This window comes from Anolis carolinensis, chromosome 1, assembly GCF_035594765.1.
Source record: "Anolis carolinensis isolate JA03-04 chromosome 1, rAnoCar3.1.pri, whole genome shotgun sequence".
NCBI classification, from domain to species: domain Eukaryota; kingdom Metazoa; phylum Chordata; class Lepidosauria; order Squamata; family Dactyloidae; genus Anolis; species Anolis carolinensis.
In genome coordinates, this window is record NC_085841.1 from 170,164,815 (window position 1) to 170,185,878 (window position 21,064).

The 21,064-nt window shown below is 38.5% G+C and overlaps 1 protein-coding gene across 2 annotated transcripts; it reads right to left on the reverse strand.

Moving 5' to 3' along the window:
• Window positions 1-644: 644 nt before the first annotated feature.
• On the reverse strand, window positions 645-10,900 carry LOC134292906 (uncharacterized). Of its 2 annotated transcripts, XM_062958604.1 has the most exons (7): window positions 10,113-10,900; window positions 9,897-10,001; window positions 7,928-9,798; window positions 5,701-5,866; window positions 5,525-5,605; window positions 5,309-5,368; window positions 645-5,211 (listed from the first exon to the last, which is right to left on the reverse strand). In XM_062958604.1, exons 4-7 carry the CDS (start codon window positions 5,840-5,842, stop codon window positions 815-817), a joined length of 4,680 nt encoding a protein of 1,559 aa, XP_062814674.1. In that variant the 5' UTR covers window positions 5,843-5,866; window positions 7,928-9,798; window positions 9,897-10,001; window positions 10,113-10,900; the 3' UTR covers window positions 645-814. The 2 variants fall into 2 exon arrangements, with proteins under 2 accessions (XP_062814674.1, XP_062814678.1); XM_062958608.1 differs by lacking the exons at window positions 7,928-9,798; window positions 9,897-10,001; window positions 10,113-10,900 and having other exon boundaries at window positions 5,701-6,144.
• Window positions 10,901-21,064: the final 10,164 nt, after the last annotated feature.

Consider the following 21,064-nt stretch of genomic DNA (forward strand, 5'->3'; position numbering starts at 1 on the left):
TGGAGCCCGTGCACAAAATGGCTTTTCTCTGGCGTGGTGGTACCTTAATAAGTAGTTTTAAAAGTTCCAGGTTTCTCTTTACACGATTGGACATATTATCCAGGAGGAGCAGGCAGCCGCAGGTCCTACGCCGTTTTAAAACAGTTGCCTTTTGTAACTCCGGGATTTTTTCTTCATCAAATATACCACAGGCCAATCTGGTGGGAAGATTCCAGTTCTTAATCTGTATGTTTCGGGTGTAGTACCATTCAAATCTATCATTAAATAACCGTGAGGTTTGCTTGTTGCGTCTGCGTAGGATTCCATGAAAAAACTCACATTTCCTGGATACATCTGTCGTGCCAAAGTAGCAATTTGTAGTTTATCCCGGGGGTTTTTAAACAGTACCATATATTTTGCATTAAGACTGATGGTTCTGTTGCTTTTTCCTTTGCAAAAAATATTTTGTGTGATGAGGAAAACACTTATATTCCGGTGATGGACATACTGGGTGAAACACATCTCCAAACCACGGTTATCGCAAGCAGGCTGCATCAAATCATCGATTACTATAAAATTGACTTTATTGGGTGGTAACAATTCATCATCATCAAATTTTTCAGGTAAACCCTGCACAAACTGGATAAAGGGGTATTTACATTGGAGTTCATTGTACAGGGGTTGCCAGCAACTGTAAAACCACACAATATTTTGAGGTAGTACAGAGAACACATGATCGGCATTATCCAGCATATTTTTTATAAAAAAGGTTTTACCACAGCCACTCGGACCTGCTAGAATAGCAGAGAAGGGATGCTGCCATCGGGTCTGCAAATCAGTATCCATAAGGGAGCGTTGTAAATCCGTCTTTAATTACTCTTTTATCAAAAACAACCTTCTGTGTTTTTTTGAGGGTTTTCGTATGAAGCGTCCACTGACGCTTATTTCGAACAATACCCGGCTGATGTATCACAATTTCACGAGGCTGGCAGCCTTTCTTGTCCGAGACGTAAGCGAATGCCAAGTCTTTTAGACTGCTGAAATTAATTTTCTCACAGTTAGCACTATTCAGGGTGATTCCCTTAACTTTCAAACAAGCTGTGCCATCAGTCAATTTATATCCATAGGATTTTGGACCTACACTGACAAATTCTGTGATAGACCGGCCTGATGAAATTTCGTCAGTAAGATCCCCTAAATAATCTCCTAGAGGCGGTTCCCATTCCCCTTCCTGACTCACAAAAATGACACTGTCCGTGTCGTGATACAAAACACGTCTACCTAATTTATCTAGCAACTTGTAGAGTTCAAGTCTAGCATAAGCAGTGGTAAAACATGCTATGAATTCATTTTTACGCCCAGCAGTTGTCACACGGTCCTCTGAATATTTCCATGAGAGACAGACAGCCTCATCATCCAGACATTCAGACATGGACACCTTATAAGCATCAGAAAATAGAATCTGAAAGAAATCCTCAGGATCTCTCAGTACTTGTGTGACAGGTAAATTTGTTCTCTGTCCAAACTTGCCCCACAATGAGTTTAAAAACAGTTTGGCAATTTGACGTTTTGCAGGATTCACTGCAATCTTGTTTCTGCGTAAACGCACCCCCTCCCGTGCATGATAATCCCTTATATATTTAGATTTATCTTGTTTACTCACACACCACTGTGGGTAACCTGAAGCCTCCTGCTTTTGACGAAGATGCATCTTTATATACCCTGAAAACAGATCTGCAGAACGATGCTCAAAATGCCACACCTCATAAATTTCAACAACTTTGTAGCCCTTCTCTATAGCTACATTCAACTCGATTGTACACCATGTTCCAATTAACGCTCTTTCCTCATCTGTGTGGTCACAAGGGTCCAGATGTCGTGCTTCTGCACAGGTTGAGCACAGTACGAACATGAGTTTTCCAGAGATTCTGGAAGGCAAAACTGGAAAATAGAGATTTCTAGGGGGAAAAACCTTGGCCTTAACTAGTCCAAAATAATTTGAAAGGGGCTTGAAATCCTTGTAAATGATTTCAGGATGCCCCAAGGGGTACTCTTTTGTTTTGTTTACATAGGGGTACAGACTAGTAAAGTCATAATATTTCACAGATTCCCCATCTTTAGGTTTATAATAGAGGCATATTGCATTTGTACGACCCCCAAAAAGCGCATCGCGAGGTTTTAGGGGTTCAGGAAAACTGGCTTTTGCAAGATAAGCCTGGACTTCCAAATCTGTTTTTACCATATTTCTCCACTCGTGCTCCCAAATGGAACGCACTTCAAACCCTAGGCTTTGGAGCTCCGCGGTCCTTTTCTGTGTCGCGTTAAAAAGAAACTCGTAAGATTTCCCCACCACGGGGTTGTCCTCCTCTGGAGAATAACAAATCAAACAACCATGAAAAAAACAACCGAAATACTCATAGGCAACTTTCTTATCATCCACAACTGCAAAACCATCCAGAAAATAATTTCCAACTTTAACCTCCCCACCATTCAATGCGTGACGTATTTCAACTTTTTCCTTATGACTGACAAAAGAGAGCCACTGTATAGAGGCGGATGAGAATCGCTTGTACTGATTATGGTAATCATTACAACTTGGAATCGCTATAGTATTTACCCTAAGAAATTTGAACCTATACATGGCGAGAGCCACACCTGCAATGGTAGGGTATTGAAAAGGATCAATAGCGACCCTGTACCTCTTGACTTTGTCTTTTTTCTTGCCTACCATGACTTCTCTTATACCCATTGTGAGCTGCACTATTTCATGTCTGTACTTGGTACAGGCCTGCTCCAAAATCTCAACATCCTTCTGACAATAGAATGCAAGCTCTTTCTGCATATCAAAGGTTTTTGACTGGTTCTCTGCATACCAGGCTGTAAAGGCTGCCTTTTCAGCAGGCATCATGTATTCTACGCCATAGCATTCGGGCTGTGGCATTGGCCCTACATAATCCCAATTCTCAGGCTTGTTAAAATAATGTGGAAAATACCCCTTGGCATCCTCAAATCCCAAAGCCTTTGGTAATTTAGAGAGTGCCATGGGTAGGTGACTGAGTGAGTCAATGAATTTTATGGAGAGTCCTACCACAGTAACACAGATCAACTTCCCACCCTGTGCTATAATTTCAACATCCAGTTTTTCTTTCACCAACTGTCGGAGTATAAAATAACAGTCATATCCCTTTGAATTGTGAGCTATGAATGTTGCATCTTTAAAGGCTCCATCTTTTGTAAACGTTTTAATAAATTGTTCAATACAGTTTTCGCCCTTAAATTCCCAGGTTTTGCCTGCAAACTTCCATGGCTCCCTTTCCCCTTCCACCTCAATTTCACCATCACTGTCTTCAGACCCACTATTCTCCTCCACAAAATCTGGTTTAAAACACTCCACAGTCTCCCCAGAATAAGCTTTTACAAAGCAAAAATTCGGCACGTGAGCCCCCGTACTCTGGTGACATTCAAAATCGTAAAATAAATATTTCACAGAAAGCTTTGGCTGTTTAAGCGGTTGCATGTAACACAAATGACCCTCATCTTCAACAATGTAACCCCAGCAGACCGTACACTGTCTCCCTTTACACTTTTCATCATCGTGATCCAGCTCCTGATAATATCGACACTTTGTACAATACATTCTCGCTAGACATTTGACTTTCTTCTCTAAACCCAGCTGTTGGTGTAATTTTAAGCAAGCCTCAGACCTACAATGAAACTTACATCGGGGGCATCGAACCTGTTTCCCTATCACATTATCACACCCCTTTCTCAAACACATTCTGCAATAAAATAGACATGAATGATGGTCATGATTATAGAGTTTGCGACAAAATTGACAGTAGTTTCGGATGCCAAATAGCGCTTTTACATTCAGAACCCCATAGAAATGCTCATCATGTAAGAGTAGAGTATAGGCTTGAGGATAAATGGGGCCCTGTGTTTTAAACAGAGCCCACTCTGACTTTTTTGAGTAATAAGCAACATCGATATTGACTCTTAAATGTTGTTCAACAGTAGAAATATCATTAAGGGTTACCTTTTTTTGATCAGACCATCCGAGTTCCATATGCAGTTTTTGAGCAGCTGTCAACATTTCTGAATCTGTGGGTTTATGTAAACTCATAACACCAAATAAAGCTCCAGCAAAACACATATTGCCACCTGCATAATTCAGGTCTATCAGATACTGTCTCTTCCTAGCAATTATTTCACTGGCTGGAATGGAACTCAGTTTTCGACGTGCTCCACCTTGTGGCGGTTTTGTTATAGTGACCACGAGCTCAAAATCACCATGAGCGCAGATTTCCATATTGCTCTGTAATAGACGACTCAGCTGGACTAGAAACTCCTCAGCATTAAAGAGATCCCTACTTCTTTTAAAAGAGAAGAGTGGATTTCGTAACCCTGAGGCTTCTAATCTCACCTGAACAAAATCTTCGGGATCAATTCTCTGGTTCAGATTGTCTAAGATGCCCTGGATCGCTGTGTATAATGCATTTATAACCTGTGCATATGACCTCACAGTTTCTAAATTTCTGAAACGGTATACCTCCCCGATCCGCAATGTGTTATAACTAGGAAAGGTAAATTGCCACCTGTGCACGCATTCTGCAAACACAGGGGGTGACCCATCATCCTCCTCACCAGAGGTGTCTTCCTGTTGAGGTCGGTACTCAACCTCGTTAGATGGGGATTCTACCTGTTGAGGTTCAGGAGAATGTCCATCCCTCTGGGTGTCTGTACTGGAAGAAGAAGCCGGGTCTGACCTCATTGAGTCTCTATTGCTTTTATGTTTTTGTTTACTTCTGGACCTGGCAAGAGTTTTTCTCGCCTTTGTTATCAATCTACGTCTCCTTTTCCAGTACAGTTCTCTAGGTGTGAGCTTCTTTTGCTTTCTTCTACCCCGCTTGTGCAACCCTCTACCTATCTGATAGTGAGTTGAGTTTGTAAGAGGGTTATAATTTTTACATGCTTTAATTGCTTTGAGAAGTTTTGGAATTTCATGACCGACGATTTGATCCAATCTCATTTTTAAAGCAATAGACTGTTTATAATTGTCGTCCGCTTCATCGTTCAATCTACGAATTTCAGCAAAGCATTCCCCCGCAGTGCTCATAATTTCACAGTCATGATCATCTTCCGAATTCAGCACAATGTCATTGTTGCCTTTCTTCTTCTTTTGAGGTCTAGCTGATTCCTGAGTTTCTGGCCTGGCTCGCTTCAAGCGGGTTCCTAAAAGATATAATAAATATAATAAAATACCTAAACACAATCACGTGTGGCTATTTCTCATATTTACAGAGAGATGTTCTGTGGGGCATACAATTACCTCGAGTTTTTGAAGTTGATAGATTGGTAGTCTTTGGAGTGGGCATGTTGGTCTCCTTATCTGGAAATGCAAATACATACACCTGAGTAGCTGTTTCTCATATTTACAGAGTGATGTTCTGTTGATTTCTGTAAGTTTGTTATTTTGTGTGATTGCGACTTTGTTAATTTTTGTTGTAGTATTTATGTTCTGTGTTTTACTACCATTCATCATTACCTGCATGCTTGGAAGTTGGTGGAATAGCCTTTGGTTTCTCCACAGTCTTGAAATCAGCATCCTCATGACGAAGTGCTTGTTCTGTGGAAAACAGACAATCATTTCAGAAAAGACACACACACACTGGGTGGGCGTTCATTTTATTATTAAATAACCTTTGGAGTATAAGGACAAACCCATCATTTGAGCATCATCCACTTCCAGCTGAGAAATTTGCACATCCTCATAAGTAATTTCATCTGGTAACGGCATATTTTCTATGATGGCTGGGTACTGGATATGAACGTTAGGATAGAAATGTTGGTTGATGTTGCTCATTTCTGATGGTTTGAGTTGTTGAATCTAAGAAGGTGGAGAGGGTTAAGAGGCAAGCATTAAACAGGTTGTGCAATCATTGCTGAGACACATTTCCATACAAGACCCAAACCGCGCCAGACACCATGGATTGGACCCACCCTGACAGATTACCAGAAATTGAAAAACAAACGTTCAGGATTATTCAATCTTACCTGAATTTGGCAGCTGGAAAAGCCCCCAAAACATCATTAGATACTGAGATATGTATCTCTTTACAAAAAATGAATGAGTTGGATGCCAGGATTTTTCCTATAATATCACCTCTGCAATTGGACACCCCCACACAGAGCTGTGAAATCCTTCAACATGTGATGCAGCAAACATTTTCCGATGGCAAGATTAACTGGGGCAGAATTTTTTCTATAATATTATTTGGATGCATTTTAGTCAGAAAAATGCCCTACACAGAAGTTCATGTCGATAATGTAGCTGAATGCATCGCAGCATTCTTGCTAGATCATGAATCTAAATGGCTTTGCCGTCATGGAGGCTTGGTAAGTAAAATAAACTCTTAAAACTTTATAATATTCAATTTAATATACATTATTGTGTATACATATAATATTGATAATAATATTATATATAATATACAGTATTGTATGTACATATAATTTATTGTATGTACATATAATATTGGTAATAATATTATGATGTGGTACAATATAATACTAATATTAATATTACAATATAATACCGGTAATATTATACACATACACACACACACACATATATAAATAATATTACCGTATAGTGTCATAGTACAATATGGTAATATATGATGTTAATATTGTACTATGGTAATAATATAATATATTGTATGTACGTATAATTTGTGAGCCAAATTGCCCCCCCCCCCCCACTTTTCTGGTAAGAAGGCCAATATATAAATATAGTAATTAGATTAATTAATTAAAACTAGCATAACAGAATCTTATTTCTCATTTTTTTCTAGGAACATGGGGTGAAATACATGAATGCTCTAATGGATGGTAAAACAAAATTGTCGATTGTTGAATTTATGTTATATGTTTATAATCTAAAGTGGTTGATATTCCCTGTATAAATAAATAAAATAAAAATCTACATCCTTTTTGTTATTATTTATATAAAGCAAACAAACAAAATAATGTACCCTATTTTCTGTTGTAAAAATAAGCCGTAGCTTCCAATGAAACAGATTAAATTATAGGGTTGTTGTATGTCTTTCGGGCTGAATGGCCATGTTCCAAAAGTATTCTCTCCTGACGTTTCGCCCACATAATAATAATAATAATAATAATAATAATAATAATAATAATACTTTATTTATACCCCGCCACCATCTCCCCAATGGGGACATCTAGGGCAGGCATCCTCAGAGGTTAAATTATATATAAAATTCTATTAAATGACAATTGGGTGTCTGACCTCAAATGAAGCCAGCCTAGAGGTATAGGATTGTGTATTAGGTTAGAGTACCAGGCACAAGTAATTCATTAGCCCTGATTTTCATAAGTACCCATTTGCCTAGGATGGTTTGAATGTGTATTACCTATTTCCAGAGGAGCATTCTTTTGTTACAGTAATTAGGTCAATACAGTAGATAAGCATATACAGATAATCTGCAGGGGCCTTTCATGTTCCTTGACTTTTTTTTGAATGGGCCTTTCTCCCACCTAACCAAACAAGACACGGCTATGGAAATATATATAGCTATGGAAATTAGCTATATATATTTTATATGTAAAATATATAAAACTCTATTAATAACAATTTAATAATAACAATTTAATAACAAATAAATAACATTTTAATTTAATGTTAAGTGAAATAGGTACAGTTTTACCACCAAGGGTCACCCATCATAGCCTTTTAAAGGACAGGATTCAGCCATAGAGACTTTTTAAAAAAAACATCCCATAAGAGGTTGACCCACATGTTAAATTATTTTAAAATCTTAAACTATATATATATATATATATATATATATATATATATAGAGAGAGAGAGAGAGAGAGAGAGAGAGAGAGAGAGAGAGAGGAGGTTGGGAGAAAGGTTTGGACTTACCAATTCAGCCAGAAATGTTGCATGGGCCAGAGGATTGAACCCAGGATGTCCCAGGGTTTTTAAAGCGTAAGGGGGTCCTCTTTTCTGGTTGGGGCCGCCTTTCCATCCGCTTTTAAACTGAGAATTCCCATTGGCTGATGAGACAAACACCCTCCTTTTGAGGTGTGGTCATATTTGCAGTTAGGCATACATGTTGTACAGAAACATTTATATAAATCTCTATTAAATAAATGGGTATCATACTTTTTTTTATTTTGAGGGAAGGGGTTGGGGAAAGGTATATTGAAGAAAATTAGCAATATACGCCTTAAAGAGTAGTTGAAATGTATTTCCAAAAGGGAAACCCTCAAATAAAAGCACATTGTGCATTATGTTTTTTTTTAAATCCATTTTTATTTTACCCCATTTTAAAATAATCTGCTAAATGGGGCATGATGGGCTATAAGGACTTGTATTTTCTAAAGGACTGTAACACTCTCCCTTCCCTATAGACATTGGGTTGTTCTGTTGGACCCTTATTTTATTATTTATTTTATTTTTGGTTGTAAAAATAAACCATGTTTCCAATGATGCATTTTAATATATATATATTAATACATGGTTAAAGAAAGGGGCCCACACTTCGCCTTGTGTATTCAGTTAAAGATCCAGGCACAGAGATGCTTATTATCTCTGTTTTTCAGAAGTCTTAAGCATCCGGCCCCACGCCACTGAAAATATGCATATCCTGATTGTCAGAAGGATCAATAAACAGGCACATATTTTCACTTTTCTATTTAGTTAGATATATATATATCATTAGAAATCTTATGAGTGTTCATTAAATGTACTTCTAAAGGTAAGCCCCTCAAATAAAAAACACAATGAGCATTATGTTGTTTTTAAATCCATTTTATTTTACCCATTTTAAAATAATCTTCTGGTAAATGGGGCATGTTGGGTTATAAGGTCGTATTTCTAAAGGAATGTAACACTTAAAGATCCAGGCACAGAGATGGTTATTATCTCTGTTTTTCAGAAGTCATCAGCATCTGTCCATGGCATGACCACTGAAATATGCATTTCCTGTTTTGTCAGAAGGATCAATAAACAGGCACGCATTTTCACTTTTCTATTTAGTTAGATATATATATATACATTAGAAAACTTATGAGTGTTCATTAAATGTACTTCTAAAGGGAAGCCCTCAAATAAAAAACACATTGAGCATTATGTTGTTTTTAAATCCATTTTATTTTATCCCATTATTGAAAGTACCATATATTTTATTTCAATGTAACACACTTTTTTGAATTTTTAAAAACAGTCATCAATAGCTGCAAGTTTTACTCTTTCTTAAAATTAGTTATAATAGGCCAAAATTTGACATAATGTTTGTATGGACGGTTTTTTAGCACAGTTTTGACTTGCTGCAGAATCTCCTGGTTGCAACTCTTCAATCCAGCATTTAGAACTTTAATAGCCTTATCAGTTTGGCCAATATATGTTACCAAATTCATAATGTAGTCCAATATTTCAGAGGTCATATACAGAGAGTTTTGACAGTAACCTATCAAAAGTAAAATATGAAGGGTATTTATGAAGCATAAATTTCCACAAATATCCTTCAATTTTTTGCTTAGGAATTTGTTGTTCCATAACACACATTCATGACTCATCTGATTCCCTGCAAAAATCTGACAACCCGGACACGCCTCAAATAATATTTCGTTTAAACAGTGATCTAATATCCCGTAAACGGTTGCTTTGGCGGTCTCCAACATGACCGTCTTCTGCTCTACATTCCCTGTTTCAGTCTTGACATCCAATCCAAGAATGCTTGACATAATCACATGGCCTGGGCGTTGAATAGCACTCATTTCAGGGGTCTCCTATAAATAATAAAATTAATCAGATTTTAAAACACGCACATTCAGTGACTACCACCCCACCCATACATAAAACACATCTCTTCAAAACTCATACTTACTTGTAGCTGGCTTGATGCTACGCAGCATAGCTTCCAAATAGCAGCGATAGATGGTGACTTCACTTCTTCTTCTTTAGCTGCCCCTGATGAATTTTCTGTAACCCCCTAAAATGATTTAAAAGATAAGTGTAAGTGCTTTCAGTTCACAATTTTGCTCCTTGAAATAGACCCTTTCAACCCTAAGAGGGATCAGAATAATAGTTTTATGTTTTTTACCTGCTCAGAGGATGGTATTGCTGGTTCTGATGAAAGTGTTTCCAAAAGCCTGTTAGCTGATTCGGAAACCACCCGGTCTTCCTCACATTTTCTTTTAGCTAAATCACAGTCATCATCCTCATCAGAACTTGAACTTATGAAGCGTTTCCTGCTTTGGGATTCATCAACTGTTGAATCAGGTAGCTCTGAGGAAGAAACACTGGCATCTGATAATTCCATATTTTCCATTCCTCTGAAAGCAGTCAAGGGATGCACTAAAACTCACATGGAGTATTTATTCCTAAAAGCTCCGCCCTAATGGGCCCTCCCAGTATCACATGATGACCTTATGGGCCTAAATCCATTGGCTGTTGGTCACAGAGCACAGAGCTCACCACTAAGACCTAGCACACGGTCCTGGCTGCCCCATTTCCTCAAGCAGAGGGGTCAGTCTAGGCAAGGGGCCTTTCAGCCCATACGCATCACCATGAATGCCTCATTGAAACATGTCTGTGCTTGCCCCACCACGTGGTAAGCTCCTGCAGTAGGAGTAGGGAACATGCACCATAGACATACCCATCACATGGGCGGCTTATGGTAGGGGTGGGGGGTGGGTGGGCTGTGGGCTGTGGGAGGGCTTCACCTCAGGGGGAAGGGTCTCCCGGGATTGCATTTCCTGTTTTTAGGAGGAGGGAGTTCCTCTTTTAGGAGGTGGCACTTCCTGCTTCAAGGGGCAGGACTTCCTGCTTCAAGGGGGCGTGGCACCTGTCAAAAATGAGTTTGACGAGAGGTGGCCCCTATTACTACTGAAGTCTTCTTTCCTAATTCAGAGAGAAACACTACTCAGCTGGCCAAAGTTTCTATTTGGCAATGAACAGTGGTGTGTCAGAAGCCCAGGATCAGAGCAGGGGCTGAGAAGACTCCAGTTGCTGAGAAGGAGACAGCACTTCACATTCCTCCTATGCCACTCCCATAGTCAGCAAATGGGGATCAGGTAAAGCCAAACTCTTTGACATATCGATTTTAAGTGGTAAGAATTTTAGTTTATGATAGTATAAAAAGACAAGAGGGAGACATAGAAAAAGAAAAAAAAGAAATTATTGCTATTTCTTTTAGCATAAGTTTTGGTGGATCAATAAATCAGTTCAAAATGTACTGTTAGTGTCTTCACTCCTGGCCTCTCCCCCCCCCCCCCATTTTTCAATTTAAAAAACAACTCATGATGGCTTAATATCACATGAAAAGGCTCCCAATATCAAGGGAGATGAATTGTGTTTTGGCATTTGGACTTGGCAAGAGGGTACTCCATGCATGGCCCATGTGAAGGAAAGAACAGTTCCACTCTCATTTATTTATTGATGGTTCCTATGCTTTTAATTTTATACAATGACTCCCACACTTTCCTTTGGGTTAAATTAATTCAAAGGTCCTAACCAAAGAAGACTCACTGAATTAATTATTGAAGCCTTATGACCTCATCACAAAGGCCAGGTGAAGAATCTCGCTTTGCCGTCAGACAGAGGGGGCAACGGAGTGAATATGTCACCCCGCACGCAGCTCCCTCTCAGTGACAAATCCCACTTCACCCCATTACATGGCAGAAGCATTGCTCTCCTGGCAACGACCCATGCTAGCTCCATTGGAGCCAGCACAACACAAGCAGGCTCCCGTGTTGGGAGAGAAGTGTCCAAGGATGCTTCCACCACGGTTGGGGGTGGGGCCTTCGCCGGAATTCACATGATGCTGTTTGATGGTCGGCGTGGGACTTCCTCCCCAAAACAGGATGAAAGTGTCCTAGGATGCTGAAATTGCCCCATCTGATGGGGCCCTAAGTTAGCACTTAAATAAATCCCATTGACTCAATGGGTCTATGCTAGTTGGGACTAGCAGTTAGACTTAGTCCTCTGTGTTCTATATCCTATCAGTCAGGTTATGCAATAAGATCATGGGCCTATGAAGAACTTGCTGCCACTTGATATTTGAGCAGCTCCGCTGCATCTTTCACATGCCAAGTTTTGAATTCCCTGCTGGTTTACCATGGATGTTTTTCCATGTTTCTGTATAATTTTGTGCCTTATCTTGATCCTCCTTGGCAAGTGGTTGTTATATTGTGAGCTCTGAAGGATGTCTTGGAAACTGTAAAGTTAGAAGAGATTTCAGTCTTAAATATTTTATCTTTCAACCTGGAATTATTCAGTGGTTTAATGTTACAGCTGCTCCCTTTGGAAAGGCGGGTGGCTGAGAGAGAAGATTATTTGTCACTTCCTGTGGAAAAAAGGCTGTTTTTCTGGAAAACATGAGTGCGAATGTAATCATGGCTTTTGAAGCATGGTTGGATTTGAGAGCTTGTTTTTCTCCTGAGAGGGACTCTTTGGATGAGAGCAGCTGCTGTTGGCAAGTTCTTTAAGAAATCTTGCCCTGAATGTTTTTGACTGAGAAAGAGACCTTCTTCCTGAAAACTGATGCTTCTGGAACCCTGCCAGAACTAAGGGTAGGTGGGAGGAATTTCAAGACAGCCTATTTCTGCTGTTGTGGCTTCTAGATGTGTGGACTGTCTCAGGTGCACTTAAGTGAGTTGAACTCCAATTCTTTAAGCTGGTATTTCTGGGGCAATATGTGACCAGTGGCGTTTCTCCAGTAAGGCTTTTAATTGCAGAGATTTGCAAAATATGAATATGTGGTTTTGTGTTGTCCAATGAGGATATATGTTAGTGCTTATCCTGAATTTCATTTGGCCTCTCCTTATTTTCTACAGTTCAATCCGTATGTAACTGATACAGTGAAACAATGCCCTGAAACAGGGTTGTTGTGTATTTTTCGGACTGTATGGCCATGTTCCAGAAGTATTCTCTCCTGACGTTTCGCCCACATCTATGGCAGGTATCCTCTGATGATATGATATGATATGATATGGATGCCTGCCATAGATGTGGGCAAAACATCAGGAGACAATACTTTTGGAGCATGGCCATACAGCCCGAAAAACACACAGCAATCCCTGTGATTCCGGCCTTGAAAGCCTTCAACAACACAATGCCATGAAAGTCATTTCCTCCCATCTCTTTTTCACCGAAAAACATCTAAGGTATCTATGTAAGCTTTATGTGACTTTTAATTAAAGATTCTCGCCAATGGCTTCAGCCTCTTGGAATCTATAGAGATCTGATCTCTATTTGCTCATTATGGTTGGCAAGTGAGAAACACCCCTTTCCCCATCTTGAAAATGATTTGAATGCACACAATAACAAAGTGGAGAGGAATATTCATTGTCTCCTAGAGTGAGGGAAAAACTACAACAATTTTGTGTACTTTTGTATGAGGATTAAACAGTCCAAGATTGACATCCCCAGCATGAAGCACATGTCACCCCATTTCAAAAGGAAGCAAACTCTTCTCACATGATATTGTCAGCATTGCCCATTTCTTTTACAATCTTACACATTGATGTGTGTGCACCACAAAAAGGACCCTAGGCAAAACACTGATTGGCTGGTTGTTTATGAGATCACAAAGCACCCATTCCTATGAGCACTGCTTCAACTTAAAAATCATTTCTGCATGTGTTTGGCAGAAATGTAAATTAAAAAGCCCAAACAATACAGTAGCTAAGTAGCAATGTATAGTCAAAGGCTTTCATGGCCAGAATCACTGGTGTGTTGTGTGGTTTCTGGGCTGCAAGGCTATGTTCTAACAGCATTTTCTCCTGAAATTTCACCTGTATCTGTGGCTGGCATCTTCAGAAGATCTGAAGATGCCAGCCACAGATACAGGTGAAAATGCTGTTAGAACACAGCCATACAGCCCGGAAACCACACGACACTCCAATACAGTAGCAGTAGGGAAATTGGACAAATTAGTGGGGGTGGTGGGATAAACATTTGCTATGTAACTAGTGATTATGTGTATCCTTCAAAGAATAAAAACACAGAGCAAAAATTACAGCTAGTTCTCTTTAGTTAGAAATTGAGATGAGCACCAACCCCCAGAGTCGGTCACGACTGGACTTATCATCAGGGGAAGCCTTTAACCTAAGAGTTGTAAATCCTTGTTCATTTCTTTCTCTCATGCAATAACACATTTCAGGTTTTCTTCCTACTGAGTCAGTTTTTGTGTATTTTTGAAAAAGTTATCACGGTTTGCAGAATTTTAATTTTTGTGCAGAAAGCAAGGTCTCTTGTGCAAATTATACTGTTTTCTGAGAGAAAAACTCTTTTGCATAAAAATATAGTGTAGAATAATTATATCATCTCAAAGTATACATGGCAAAAATTCAAAATGAAAGGACTATTGCCTTCTTCTTCTTGTGTTTAACAAATAACCTTTTAGATAGTTCTCTGTAGATGTGGGTTACAGGGTTTACTTTGCCTGAGAACCTCATCAGAAAGCCAGGGGAGAAGCGCGGGGCAGCGTGGGAAAGCAGAGAGAGTAATCTTACTCTGTCCCCTCCAGTACCAAGTTCATTTTCTGCCATCCCAGATCCTGTCCTCCATTAGATCTGTCTTTCCTCCGTGTTTCCACACTTTTTGCCATTAGGAGTTGGACTTAATGTCAGGGGAAACCTTTACCTTTACAGGTACTAATGGTCAGAACATGTATGAGTTGCTAAATGGAGCATATCTGGCAACAACTTGAAATGTGATGACATATCTTAAATTTTGTAGTAATAAATTTTACCAAGAAAAGAAAGAGGACAAAGCATGGATTCTGGCTATTTATCTGTTTATTTACCACACTTATAACCCTACCCTTCTCACCCCGTAGGGGACTCAGAGCAGCCTTACAAAGGCAATGCTTCGATGCCACACATACACATATTGGTAAATAAACAACACATTAAAAACCAAACAGTTAAAAAGATATCAACTTTAAAACATCAGTTAAAATTGTGCAATCCAAATCATACTCCAGGGCCATTCCATTTGTCATTGTGTTGTTTTGCAATTTCTTATTGCACTGTTCAAATTCACTGACAAAAGGCTTGATTCCAAATCCACATTTTGAGCTTTTTCCTGAAGGTCAGGAGGGAGGGGGCTGATCAAACCTCACTGGGGAGAAAGTTTCATAGATGAGGGGCCACCACTGAGAAGGCCCTGTCTCTCATCCCCATCAACCTCATCTGAAAAGGAGGTGGGATCGAGAGCAGGGTCTCCTCATTGGTCTTAGCCTCCGAGGTGGATCATAGGGGAAGATCCATTCGAACATCAATCCGAATTGCACACCTCTAATAGATGCACCCCTGGAACTGCATTATGTGGCAGCTCAAGAAGAAATTCATTAGAGAGAAGGAGAATCTTGTTTTAATTTGATTTTGATTTGAATTTACCAACCTTTGCAAAATTCAAATGCGGAAGAAAATTAACCCGACATTGGGATTTATCCAATAAAAGCCAGTGTTTTCTTGAAAATGTCAAAAGATATCAGAAGAATTGTTTGTGATTAAAGCTCTCCAAAAATCATTTCCTTTTTCATGTTGGTTTGGGATATTGGGATATATTTGGGATATATTGGGAAGGAAAAAAATGAGCTTCATCCCATCTTTGAAGTATTATATCAAAGGGAGTAAAAGGATGTAAGAAGTTGGCCAAAATGAGACACTCAGTTTTTTTCCTACTTAACACATGTTAAATTAGTCAGCAATCCCTGAAGTTGTGCATACCTGATGATTAATTTGTTATTTTGCGTTTAAAAGGAGTTATATCATGCTGGATTTACAAGACAAACAAAATTTCACATTGTTGCAATGCTGTCTTCAATTCAGCCGCTTGATATTGAAATTTCACACACAATAATTGACTGACCTTCACAGCTATAGTAGAAACTAATTAAAGCTGTAAGGCTTTGCTAGCTATTGCTTTTGTGTGAAATCTGAAGTTTGGTGATAATGAAATATGGGTACAGATGTTATTGTCTCAGATAGACTATGCTTTTGATTCACACTAATGAAGAACAACAGTTATTACAAAAGAGATGTTTTAAGCATTTGATGTTTGTGCCATGTGAGAGTAAAATTTCTTTAGTCTCCTGACCTGTTCTAACTTTTCAGAAGATGTTGGATTTGGAACTGTGTCATAAAGATAGGATATTATACTTAGATTATGCTAGACTAGGGATTTGTCCCACTAGCTGAGCATTTTTGGACCATGTACGTTTGTTATAATAATTATTATAAACACACTTTCACATGCTAAAGCTCCATGTGAGAAATGGTAGAAGATCCAACCATTAACCAGTCACAAGTAGAATAGTTTATAGGTACAACAGTGGAATCATAGGCTGGATCTACACTGCCATAGTTTCTAAATCATATTATCTGCTTTAAACTGGATTATTTGAGTCTACATTGTTATATAATCCAGTTCAAAGCAGATCATCTAGATTCAGAAACTGGACTGTATGTCAGCATAGATGGGGCCTTAGGTTGAATCTACATTGCCATATAACTACAGTTTAAAATGATTATTAAAATTGCATTGAACTGGATTATATGAGTCTATAATGCCATAACGGTGCTCCATGCAGTCATGCTGGCCTCATGACCTAAAGGATGTCTACGGACAATGCCGGCTCTTCATCTTAGAAATGGAGATGAGCACCACCCCCCAGAGTCGGACTTGACTAAACTTAATATCAAAAGGAACCCTTTCCCTTTATACTGCCATATATAATCTGCATTCTGAAACTCCATCATATGGCAGTGTAAATCCAGCCTAAGTTCCACACATGCCATAACAGCAGAAGCCGTGAGAAGCTTTGCGGTGAAAGCTCTCTGAGTGTGATTTGTTGTTTAGAAAAGAGCACACAAGGATGCATCTACATTGTAGAATTAATGCAATTTAACACAATTTTAGCTGCTTCACTCAATGCTGTAGAAGAGAAGTTTCTAGTGATGATTTTGTCATCATTATCATTGCTTGTCATTTGATGAGGCACAAACACTCTTTGGCCAAGAAGGCTAAAGACTAGATAGGGGTGTGCAATTTGGCCAAAAGGCATCCCATTGTCGACTGATCCCTCATTCTGTTTACCAGGAAGTTACTTGAAAGGGGAAGGGTTTGCCACATTCATTCAGCAAAGATTGACCCATTGGCTACAATGAGAAGCTTTAAAGGCTCAATCCTCAGTCATTTAAAGGCCTATCTACATGAAACCTACCACAGTTTTACACCCCATTTACAACTGCAGGCCTGCCAAGTTTCAAACTAATTCACCAATCTACTGATTTTTAAGAATTATTTTAAGTTTTAAGCATAATGTTTTTTAAAATAAGACAACCCGCAAGAGAGGGTTCTGGGAATTGCAGTGGCCAGTTGTGTCCATTCTCAGCCAATCTGAGAATGGACACCACTAGGTTTTTTATTGGCTGAGAAACAGAGAGAGAACAAAACTTCAACTCCTATTAAGCTTCGAGAGAACCTCAGAGCTTTTCCACCCCAGCCCTAAGCAGGGCCCTCTCGGGAGGAGGAGCCTAGGAAAATTTCCAAAAAGAAATGGAGAACACTGCTGTTGCTGGAGGATAGAGAAAAAGACGCTGCAATAATCTCTTCTTCTACCAGTCCCTGCCTCAGACATATTGCAGACTTAACTCTCTCCTTTTCAGTAGCCGATAAAATCTGGCTCCCTTAATCTGTTTTGCCTAGCTTTTTGGTTCCTTCCTCCCCAGTCTGTTTTTAGAGATGATATAAAACAGCCCACCGAATACTACAAATCTTTTTTGCCAAATTGACTTGGGCCCAAGCCTACTAAAGACCTTGCATAAATACAAGTCCCAGCATTGCTCCATGACAATTAAAGTAGAGTCAAACTGCCAAACTACATTGTAGCAGCACCCTAAGCCCCCCCCCCCCAGCTTCCACCTATATGACATCAGTATAGGTTAGAATGCCACCTTTTTGCTCTGTGCTCTATTTCCAGGTTTATGTCACTGCCTTTTAAAAACACCATTAAAAAAACACGAACCAAAACTTTTTGAAAATGTCAGGTGAAATGATAGACAGTATTTGAACAGAACCAAAGAGATCTCAAGTCAAGTCTGGTTAATGTATGAAAATCCATGGGTGACCTTCAGCAAGCTTCCCACTCTGTATCCACACTGAAGAATTATCACATTTTTTTCGTGTCAGGAGCAACTTGAGAAACTGCAAGTTGCTTCTGGTATGAGAGAATTGGCTGTCTACAAGGATATTGCCCAGGGGATGCATGGATGTTTTACCATCCTGTGGGAGGCTTCTCTCGTGTCCCCATATGGGAAGCTGGAGCTGACCGACAGGAGCTCACCCTGCTCCCCAGATTTGAAACGCTGACCTTTCGGTCAGCAGTCCTGGCAGCACAAGGGTTTAACCCACTGAGCCATCAGGGGCTCCTACAATAATTGCCATGGCTAAATACAATGGAATTCTTGGATTTGTTTTGTGAGATATTTACTCTTCTTTTTTTTTTTTTATCAGAGAGCTCGAGTGACAGGATTCCATAGGATGGTGCTATAGCAGTTAAAGTGCTGTCAAACTGTGATAATTCTGTAGAGGTTAGTTTCTCACACAATTTTACTTCACACAATTGTGAAAAGAGAAAAGTTTATAAACATTCTCCTGAGTTTCTTTGAGGAGAACGTAGAGAAAAATATATTTTTACAAAACAAAAAGCCATTACATTTCAGCTATTATGATCCCTGCTATAATAAAGTGGTCCATTGAAATCATTATCGTTGTCATCGCTAGTGATGATAATGTAATCAACCATTTATTTCACAATGTTGACATTTCCAAATAAATATTGTGTAACGTACAAAGGTTTTCCTCCATTTGGTTCCCATTATATAAAATGTCAGAAACAGACATCTATCATATAAAATATAAGACATTCAATGAAGAATTAAAACCTTAGGGTAGCAGGGGCTACCTTTTAACTGTTCTACAGCTTCTGCTGCAGCTTCTTCTGTTTAGAGGCTTTGGTCTCAGAAAATACAGCCTAGATGAGTGCATGTTTCAGAGCATGCTTTTAATACTAAATTGCTTCTGCTCCTTTCTTTTGAGAAAGTAAATCTCTAAAATTAAGAGCCCCTCTTTCTTGTAAGGAGTTCTGACAATCCCAGAGTCGAGTAACCAGGTCTTCAGAAAGCTATATTGTGGGTCTGGATTTTCGTAATTGACACCAATAACATAACAACATTAAATCATCCATGTTTTTATAGTGGATAAGCCTTTATGCTTGTAAATATGTTAAAGGATAGCATGTAGGTGGCAGAAGAATTATGCTACAATTTTAACAGCTAATAAATCTTTATTTAAGCAAGGGACCTCTAAAATTTAATTAGGCATATAAAAGCAGGGATCATTCAGAGGGTAAAATATACCAATTCTCACAAGAAAAGACATCTGCTTTATGGAAAATTTTTAGGTTAAAATTTACTCTTCTGTGTCTGTCTCAATAGAAATCATTTTCCTGGTGGAATTACAAATGTATAGCTTTCTGGGGAGAGAGAAAGAGAGAGATCTTTTCCCCCAACAATTAATGTACAAACATGGAACTGTATTATTGTCTTTGCATATCTTAACTCCACTGCACGGCCTCTGAGAGAAAAGAAAAGAATCTCTACAATATTTCATACCTGCAATGCAAATGATGAAAATATATTTACTTTCTTACATAAATATTCAAATTCCACTAAACTTGAACTCTGGTAGTAGGATTCTAACTAAGATGTTCATTAGAAATTAAAATCCCATTGACTTCAGTGTAAAATACAATTATCTGGGTGTCAGCTTAAAATCCCTGTATTTTTAGAGATAATAATAATAATAATTATTATTATTATTATTATTTTATTTTATTTGTAGACCACCCTATCTCCTGAAGGGACTCAGTTTCAATGCAAGGACCTACACATATTTTCCAAAACGTTATTAAAAAGGAAACTTTAAAATACAGCAAAGATGGGGAAAAAATTCAATTACTATTTTTTAATATTTAAAAGTGTTACTAAAAGTAGAAGAGTAGAAATAAAGTGATGCTTAAAGCGAATAACAAATAAGAAGTTTAAATCAACAGGCAACAAGTGGGAGGGTTGTAGATTAGTTTTACTTAGAATGTGTACATGTTGTAGATAAAGGTATTTTACTCACTTTTATGTATAATTTTAAAAAATTGTTTTTGTTTTCTATGGTAATAGTTTTTACTTCGTTTCTCTTTGTATTCCTAACTTGGTTTTATGTTGCTGTATTTTTAAGTTTGTTTTTTCTTTGTATGTTTGAATGAAAAGTATTTTTTAAAGAAAAAGATATTTTAAATGATTTTTTTCTTTCAATTGAGATAAAAACAGGCATTTACTCCACAATATGAAAATTCTCTGGCTTTTCTTCCAGCACTAAGAGGTAAAAGTGAATAAAGTTGATAAAGCTGAGCTCAAATCAATAACTAGCATGCTGTTTGGTGTTCACAATGTTGCAAAACATGTGTAGAGTTGTTGCACCATGGTATCAGCTAGAAGGGTCCCCAAAAAACCTACCTGAGAAGCCAGATAACCCCACCAATATAGAGATTTCCATGCTTCTGGGGAGAAAGGATGGTGAATGAAGAAATGTTCAGCCATCTCTCAGCAGCAACATCCTTTGTGATAGGCAGCAACATAAGCTACATAAACATGTTCATTCTGTTGTCAAACCACTATCACACACACACTTCTGAGACGATCTGCAGTTTGCCAAGGGCTCCACAAAAATACTAATTATTATTATTTTAAAAAAATCTTTTTTGGCCTTTCGCTATTTTGAAGCATCAGAGTTTGGGAATGGACTGGCAACAGCTTCATCTCCCCCTCAAATACTTTATCGTTCTAACCCTTTAATAATAAATTTTCTTTGACTTTCATGTAACTTGTATCTTTCCGTGTATTGTACCTATTGCTTGTATATAAAATGTATAAATTTCTCTATAAAATGTAACAGGATGTAGCCCAGAGACAGTCACCTCTCCATAAC